At 41.0% G+C, this 9428-nt stretch overlaps 1 protein-coding gene across 1 annotated transcript; it reads left to right on the forward strand.

Annotated features, from left to right (window-relative positions):
- Positions 1 to 6459: 6459 nt before the first annotated feature.
- On the forward strand, positions 6460 to 9195 carry LOC142492333 (uncharacterized). The gene is made up of 4 exons (XM_075594986.1): positions 6460 to 6625; positions 6785 to 7090; positions 7538 to 7648; positions 8215 to 9195. The coding sequence occupies exons 1-4, from the start codon at positions 6460 to 6462 to the stop codon at positions 9009 to 9011; spliced, it is 1380 nt and encodes a 459-aa protein (XP_075451101.1). The 3' UTR covers positions 9012 to 9195.
- Positions 9196 to 9428: the final 233 nt, after the last annotated feature.

A 9428-nucleotide genomic window follows, 5' to 3' on the forward strand; every position in this document is an offset into this window, starting at 1 on the left:
CCCGACTTTGCCTCTGTGCACATTTTGCAACAGTATCGTGTTTTTAGAGAAAAAGAGTCACGATTTTCGTTGTGTGTGGATGCTAATGGGGCTAGGGTTACGTTTGGTTCAGTTGATCATTATTTAATGGCGATTATTTCTCAGTTTGTTGGTGTGAATTTTTCAGTCAATTGAATCTTCCTTGTAAGCATGTTTGCTGCTAGGGACCACCTAAACTTGTCGCTTATTGATGTGGCTGTTGTTTCGAATCGTTTCAAATGGCAAAATTATTCCACTACCATTTTGTCTAATTTTCTAAACCCGTGAAGGAAAACAGCATTGTGACTGCTGCTAAAAAGGACAAACCAAAAACCCCCTTGACTGTTTCGGAAAAGTATTCCAGGATTTCTTCAGTGTGCAAGTGTATTTGTGACATAGCAAGCAAACTCAGTAACAAAGCTTTTCATTGGAAGTTGGCTTTTATGCTGCAGATTTTCTTGAGCTGGAATGAAGAAGGCTTTCCATCACCAGTTTCACCTTCGCAACAAAAACCCGATTTAAGCCAAATTTTCTTTCGTAAGCAACATAAAAGGGGGTTAACTGCTTCTCAACGATCATACAAGCTTTTCAACTAATGCTTTTTTCAAGTAGCTGTGAGCCTGTTGTGCAGATTATACCTTTTGAAAAAACGTATGTTACTGTGAAGACCAGTGGAGCCAACACAATTAGTTTGTACTGTGGCAAATAGCTGGATGTGGCTAATAGTGACAATCCTGGGAATAGGTTCATAAGTTTGTACACCAGGGCTGCTTCCTTGAATCGCCTGGTTCGTGCATTGAATTTATTGCCTGGCCCACAACTGGATCAAACTGTTCTCGGGAACAGGCACTAATGGCTGTAGCATGTGCGGTTGGATTTATGTAGAGGGGCTGATTCAAGTTAAAAAGTGTATAACCTAGGCAAAAAATTATCTGAATATGCCTTTCACTGCTTTAGGCACTCTAATTTTTTAATCTTTCCATCGCCGAAAAATTGAGAGGATATCACAACTTAGTTCAGTTAGAGTAGCACTTTTCTACATTTGCAAACAACTTGATACGGGCTTGTTAAAAATGATTAACTGCCACATGTGTGATGATTGTAATGACCCAGAATGCACAGATGTGCCTCCTACATCCCATCCTATTTGGCATGATTTGAGCTACCCATGGGTATACAAATTTTGCAGTGATGAGCCTCCCGCTAAAAAATTGAACCATCCTGTGTCCTGCTCCCCTACACTAGATTTGCCGCTATTTGCTCAAGCGGGGATATTTACAGCTGCTGGCAAAACTATAGTGATGCAAAACACTTGCAGTATTGACACTTGCTTTACCCTTTCATGTGCTTAATATTTAATCATCGTGGGCCTTAGAAATTTACTTTTTATCGCATGCAAATAATGGGGGAAGTTTTATCTCTGGCAAGAATAGGTCGATTCAGTGAAACCAAACTGCGCTGGTTGAATCACATAAGAAAAACCCCTGTAAGAAATGTGATTGACGTGTGGGGCGATTTGGATAACAATTTTACTTCATTTTTTCATGATTTAGTTCAGACAAAAGTTTACAGCATTTGCACAAATTCTGTGTTCAACTTTTTGGAATATGAAAACATTGAAAAGGGTATAACATTCAATCGTCAAGTCACCAACCCATTCCAAGGCACTTTAGAAAACGCAGTGCAGCAGTGGGCTGAACCTTACTCAGCAGAATGCCAGTTCTTTTTTCCTGAATCTACAACGTGGTGAAACTACCATTGATTTAACTAGAAGCTGCCACGGGAAAAGTGGGAACTCCCACCGTGAAATAATTTTATAAATGTCACCTTTTCTGCTTTTACGACTGGTGATTTGTGCTCATTGAAAGATGTTTTTCCTGAACAGTTAGAATTTTTGGGCGCTACGTTTCAATTCGTAGGAACTGTGCATCACAGTACAAATCATTTTCTCAGTTCGGTTGTTTTCAAAGGTTCGCGGTTATATTATGATAAGTCCAAAACGCTGTCCAAAACTCCATGGGAAGAGCGGGCCTCCATAGCAGTTTATCTAAAGTCGGAAATTTTGCATTGATTTTGGCGGTACCGAACTAAGCAGGCACATGGTTTGCACACACCTTTTTTTGTACAGATTTTTTAGTAGGAATTTTTGTCAGCATACAGCAACTTCCCAAAACTTGAGTTGGGGCATGTTGACTTTGATGCTGATTTAAAAAAACGTAAAAAGAAAAACTCAATGTGCAGAAACATCTCAAAACCTGCGTAGGGGCTCATTGATGCGGAATTCTCTTTTGCGCCTACTTTTGCTTCGCCTCTTGCTATTTTTTTTGTGCTTAGTTCATTAATATGTGTTGAGTTTAAGAGAAAAAACGAAGAAAAAAAATTTGGTTTTGTGTGTATGCTATTTTTTTTTTTTTTTTAATTCAACATCAATGTGCAGAAACATCCCGAAACTTGATTAGGGGCTCATTGGTGTTGAATTCACATCCTGCACTTGCTTCGCCACATGCTAATTTTTTTTTGCGCTTCATTTATCAATAAGTACGCATTTTTAGTATCTATTTCTGCTGAATTATGACTTTCGCTTACTTCTACATTCTTTCTATCGTTTTTGTTAAGTTGGAGAAAAAGATTTGAATACAAAAAAAAATAAAAACAACAAAAATAAAGTTTTCGTTTTGCTCGCTGTTATGATGACTTGTTTTGTTGTTGTCATTGAATGTTATTTGTTAAATGATTTTAGATGTGTTCCTAATCTTTTCAGATAAATAAAAATTACGGAAACACGAAAAGTATAAATTCCAAAAATAATAAAAGTTAAAAAACAAAAAAAATGTTTCCAGGTCACTAGCTATTCAGTCTCAAAATGTAGCTCAGCTGTATTTCGAGTGTTCAGAAAAATGTCCATCAGGCGACCATCTATATTTATGTGTCATTTATATTGTACTTGTTTATTTAAGTATTGGTCATCAGCTGTCCTCTTTTTCTTCTATACTTTCCACTCGACTGTGAATAGGCATGTGGCGTTATTTCCACTCGAGTGTGAATAGCCAGGTGGCACTATTTCCACTCGAGTGTGAATAGCCAGGTGGCGCTCTTTCCACTCGAGTGTCAATATCCACTGCCTCTGCGCGATGTGTTGTGGAACCAGCGCAATTGGGCTTATCATGATTGTTATATCCATGATAAAATGTGGAGATTGCAGAGATTTTGTCCATCCCAAGTAAGTCTACATATTATTAAATGATTATATATTGTCTAATACCGAATTTAAAATGTAATGTAACTATAATATTGCGTTTATAACAAAGAATACAGTTTAAACATTTTTTTTTTTAAGTGACGTTTTAAAGTCCAAGTCTTAGAATCTGTGCAATTCTTTCCGGCGTGAGCTGAAAAAAATCAGTTAATTGCGATCAGTGGATGCAGGTCCCAGCAGCATGGATCGTCCATGTACCTGGCCTTTATATTCAAGCATGCTCTTCCTTAAGAGACAGATGACTCCAGCAGTGACCGACTCAAATCTAGAACGGCCATCAACATCATTAGAATCCCAACGTTATACGGCCTAAGCACCATCTGTGCATACTCCGATAACTCTTTCCCAGGGCAGGGCATAGAAGATGCTTCTGAAGTGGTCCAGGATGCCCTTCTGTATTCACTGACATCCTTGGACACGTCTGTCACGGGAGACCAGGACTAATACAAGGCATCAATATCGCCAGACAGAACACGAGAGTTTATAACATTTATTTATTGGAAAAGTATATCTACAACTATACAAAACACACAAACATCACACATACCCAACTAGGGGATACCTTGCATACCTAGTTGCAGGGACCTATCCTCTGTTCTCTCTTCTTGCCCAGGGCTTACAGGACTGGTTTTCAGGCCTGAGACCAAAACTGGACTGGACACTGCAGTTTTTTCTTGTCACAGCCACACCTCTGTAACTATGCAGGCTGTCTGCTAGGGGTCTCCCCACCCCTCCTTTTTATACACTTAAAACATAATATTGCAACACTCCATGCCATGTGTTGCCAACATGCCCAGGCACTGATTGGTGGGTAGAACTGGAGCATAACATTTGCAACATATGAAGGAAGGATACAGGGAAAGGTCACAGACCAAGTTGCAACAATTCTCCTACAAACTGTTGCTGTTGGGGGATATGCTTGATCTCCTTTATGAAATAAATCGTTTTTATGCAGCCGTGATCCTCCTCCTGCTTCTTGGGCAGTGTACTGCCTTCATCAGCTGTATCTTGTTTCCCTGTCTTGGTGGATTGCACACCGCTGAATCACTGCTTTGGGACCGCACCAGTGGAACTTTGGAAGCTAACAGTGAGTTATGCCTGTGGTTTTCCATATCCTCATTCTTTACTGTATGGGACAATCTATGTACAGTTTTTGTGCAAGGGAACACTAGGTACTAGTCCCCCATCCCTATTAGGAAAGAAATTTCATTATATACAGTTTTAAATGGAATGGTCCTAGCGGAGATCTTTATTTCTCTAAAGGACTTGTTCACACGCCACAACGTCTGCTTCGATAGATGTGGAGGACGCTGTAATTGAAATGATGGCTTGCAGCGACCCACCGGCCAAAAAGAAAAAAAAGGTGGCAGCGAATTCAATAAGGAAATGATTGCTCTGGAGTCTGAAAAACAGAAAATTATATCCAATGTGTTCCATGGCACTTCATATTCGGACATGGATTTTCTGAAGCCTGTTAACTTTTTTAAGGAACATAACTCCTGCCAGAAATTTGAGACTGAGACAGGAATTGCAAGGCTGTGTCTTAAGGGCAGTAGAAGAGTAGATTTTTTCTTCTGTTTGTGTATTTTTTATATAAAGTACAATACCCACATGATCGCGCTATGTAGTGCTTTTCCCATTCCTTTGCATACTGTTCCGCCCTATTGAGGGGACGAGCCTGGAGGGAGATCCACATACCATCACTACCACGGGGGCTGCAGCCCAATCTGCAAAAGGCTTTTTTATCTGTATCATCTTGTAAGTAGGAACACCATTAGAGCCAAGACTTCAATCAATATCTAACCCTTTGTCAATACATCTACACTTAAATTTGCCCTGTTTTCTTCTTTTTATTCCCCACATATGCTCCTCCTGGATTGTATGAGATTTAGGGGCCTATGCAGAGAGGAACGGCAAAATAAATTGCCATTGTTGTAAAAGTTCAACATTGTGGCGTATTTATTGAGCCTGATTCAGAAAGGACAAATTGTCAATCAAGTCTCAAAGTGTATGATTGGCGAGTGTTAATCGCGCCATTTCAGACTGAGCTACTTACATCTGGCTATATTTTCAGTCACTGCGGGTGAAAGTCACGCTCGTGAGTCTCGCGAGACTTCAATTCAAGTGGGCGGGAAATTTCTAAAGTAAACACAACATTCCTGGCACAGCGTCTTAGTGACGGCTTCTGCATAGTTACATACCAGAGAAACAGCGCGCGTCTCTCTGTTAAAGTGGTAGAAGCACTGTGAAGCTGCAGATACTGAAAAAAAAACCTTCTCTTTACACTTTTACAATTTTTATTAGCTACAGTCATAGACATTCAGTGACAGACAGTGTAGTGACTGTAGTTGCGGCCACACGACATTGTGCTAACTATAACTATGTCACTTTCGCGCGGTAGTAGTGTGAGGAGAAGTGGTGCACATGCAGTGCGACATGTCATTTCCACTGCTTCAGCACGCACAAATGTGTGTGTGGTTGAAAGTTCCACAGCGTTTGGGAGCCGTGCTGCTGCAGTGAGTGGGGTGGGCAGACGTGTAAGGGTAAATGATACAGTTGTAGAGAGTGCAACATTGTCTGCTTTTGAAACTTGTACTCCTTGTGTGTCTGCAAGTGTCACTGCTGTGTCTAGTGACTCTCCGTGTGTCAGTCAGGATTATGGTGTTGTTGGGGTGAATGTTGCTGCCAGTCACAGTTTCCGTGGAAATGCTAGTGTGCGTGGTACTGTCTCTGGTACTGTGCGTGGTAGTGTCACTGGCAATGTGCGTGCTGCAGAACGTGGTACTGTGCGTGGTGCTGTGGCTGGTACAGTGCACGGGAGTGTACGTGGTAATGTTCGTGGTTCAGAACGTGGTAATGGGCGTGGTGGTGTTCGTCGTTATGTTCGTGTTTCTGACCGTGCTAGTGTGCGTGGTAGTATGCGTGGTCGTGTGCGTGTTGTTGTGGCTGGTAGTGGACGTGATGGTGTATGTGGCGGTTTTCGTGGTGGTGTGAGGGCTGCAACGCCTAATCGTCGCAGTCCTATTATTGCTGTTTGTGGTAGTGCAGGTCAAACAGCTGCTGCTAGTGTGACTGTGCCACCAATTGAGCATGCATCCCCAAGGCCAACACCTCCTGCTACTGTGTATGCTGAGTATGCAAGTGAGGGATCAGATCATGGTGACGAGGACATTAGCATTACGTCCATGGATGTCGAAGATGGAGACACTACAGACCACAATGTTGCACATACAAATACACAAAGACAGTATGAGGGTAGGAAAAGAAACATTAAATTCAGCGACGAAGAAAATAGAGTTCTAGTCACGTTAATTGTAGAGAACTATGATCGCCTGTTTGGGCATCTAGTTGGTAAGTTGAAAGCGTGTAATACATCCCACCGTGTGACACATTACCATACGCCAGTTTAGAAATATATATGTTGCCTTTGACATCAACGATTCCAGTAGCAAATAAAATTACATTGTTATCAATATTACTTGAAACTGGTCTCCTGATGTCTATTTGCAGTTAAAACACCAGCAGCGGTGAAGAGGGAATTGTGGAGGAACATCCGGGATTCTGTATCAGGATGTGGTGTTCAAGTGCGTTCGCATGACAATTGCAGGAAACGTTTTGACGACATCAAAAGAAAATTGAAAGTCAAATTGCAGAGCATTAACAAGCATGCCGCAGGAACAGGGGGAGGGCCGCCAGCGGTACATTTGAAACTCACACCTCTAGAGGAGCAGCTTAGTTCTAAGTTGCCAGTGATACAAGTTGAGGGTTTGGAAGGAGATTTTGATATCGGTGTTTTCGATGAAGATTTTAATCAAGGTGACTAATGTACCACCATGTTATATCATCAGAAGTACATGATAGTGACCTGCAGATGTGCCATTATAGTACTGCAAACGATACAATAAACAGCAACAGGCAATAATGAGTCAATGCTATGGAAAGTGTGTTTGCTTACTTTGCTGTGTGAAACAGATGAAAAGTCACTGCAACATGGGCACAATTTTTCCCAAAACAATGTTGATGCGTGTATGATGACAGAAATCAAACTATAGGAAAAGATTAGTGCTTGACAGAAATTATAAATGTGACGTATCCTTACACGTTTGACACTGACAATTACATGAAATGTGGCAAGTTTACAGACCTCACACATCACTCTGTATGCAAGGTAACAGTAATGACAGTTCAGTTTAATAACCGTAGTAATAACAGTAATGACAGTTCAGCTTAATAACCGTAATGTTATGTATGTATACATTGCAGAGGTCGGTGTTTCTCCATCAGCTGTGTCTGAGAATTTGGAACATGGCACAGCACCACACAGCATGCAATCACAAGTCGCGTCGCCGGATAATTCAGTTGCTGCTTTTGAAGGTGAATTGTGTTCTGATATGTTATCCTTCAGACAGTACTGATCAGTTGTTTCCATGTATTTGGCCTTGCTAACATTGTCTCTTGCACTTGTTTTTATGTAAGTACATAAGGAAACAAACGATCCAGCATTGCATTTGCATATAACTTTGCAGTGCGTGGTTTGTGGCAAACCATGAAACGTTACATACCAACGCTATAATAACTAAGCTGTTAAAACAGTTACAGTTAAAACGTAAGGTATATACATAATGTTAATGCCTAACTTGATTTTTCCCAATGGTTTCTGCTGCACTCCTCTGTCAGTTTCAACTTCAGCACACAGTAACCTTTTCGGGTCTGAATGTAATGTTGTGCATAGCATAAGTGCACATCGGTTTGGCTGCCAAAAAACATGTTTTTGCAGTGTTACTGATGTATGCATTGTTGCTTACATATGCATGGTTGGCACTTTCTGCGGCTACTAGTTTACTTTCGCCCGTTCATGTGTTCTGATAGTGGCATACTATTTTTATTGTTTATATACACTCTCTGTGTATTGATGGTAACACCAATAATTTATTCCACAGATAGACACAGCGAAGGAACCAGGAGTTTCCGGCATGTCTCACAGGATCCATGTTCGCCCCTCATAGATGTAGCAAGTCATCCTACTGACAACATGACTGACTATCACACCGCCAACCATGAAGAACTGGTGGCCATTCAGGAAGTGGAGCAACGTTTGTTGCAAAGTAATGCAGCGAAACATAGTGAATTAATGTCTGTGCATCAATTAATGGTGACAGAAATTAGAGAGGTCAAAGACATTTTAAGAAGTACAGTTACAGAACTACGTACACATAATTCCTATATGGAGGCCATTGTAACGTGTTTCATGAAACAAAATGACCTCCAAAGGTCAACAGTTGTGGCATCATTTCTGCCATCGACGTTTGTAGCTACTTTGGAGGGTGCTGATGGTTTGGAAGTGAGCTGCCCTACCAATTCTGAAGCGCAAGGTGCTATTGCAGCACATCACATTGACACATGCCGTAATGATCAAAACATTGCTAATGAACAACACAGTGAAAATGTGTACGTTTCTGATAATAGTGGCGTGCCCTTGGTACAACTTTTTGCAACCGAAACGGCACACACACCAGCAATGACTCCAACAGGCACATCTTCATGTGTCCTTTCGTCTCAATATGATGTGCAGCAAACAAGCAGTCTTGTGAGTAGTCACACAGAATGTGAAAATACTAACACAAATGAGTGCCTTCCGAGGGTTGCAGCCGAACCCGGCACTAAACGGCGGCAAAAAGTTAAAAATGTACGCAGTACACTTGGTGCTCGCGTCATGCGTTCCCAAAATAAAAAGTGAAACATGTTCTTCCTGTGTTTTCACGCCCCAAAACCTGACATTTGTGTGATGCCATGTTGCGTATGTATTAACCGGTGTAAGTGCCATGCAACTGACATAGTTTGTTTGGAGTCATACTTATGTTTCTGTCTGGTTTTAAATGTGTAACAAGCCATGTTAATGTTAATAAAAGTTTTGCAGCCTGTCGGTGTATACTTGATTTGGTTTTTACACTTTCTGGTGCCTGCCACATGCAACACAAACTAGGTTGTTACAATAGGCAACATATACTTTACGTGGGATAGCAAATAATGTACATGTCAACACGGCAACAGAATAAAATATTGTAATGTTCAGTCACATGAACACGTTTACACACAGTTCAGAATATTGTAATAGCAGAACGCAAAGTCTAAAACAAGGTATTGCTGAAGTTAT

The sequence above is a fragment of the Ascaphus truei genome, chromosome 4 (genome assembly GCF_040206685.1).
Source record: "Ascaphus truei isolate aAscTru1 chromosome 4, aAscTru1.hap1, whole genome shotgun sequence".
Taxonomy (NCBI): Eukaryota; Metazoa; Chordata; class Amphibia; order Anura; family Ascaphidae; genus Ascaphus; species Ascaphus truei.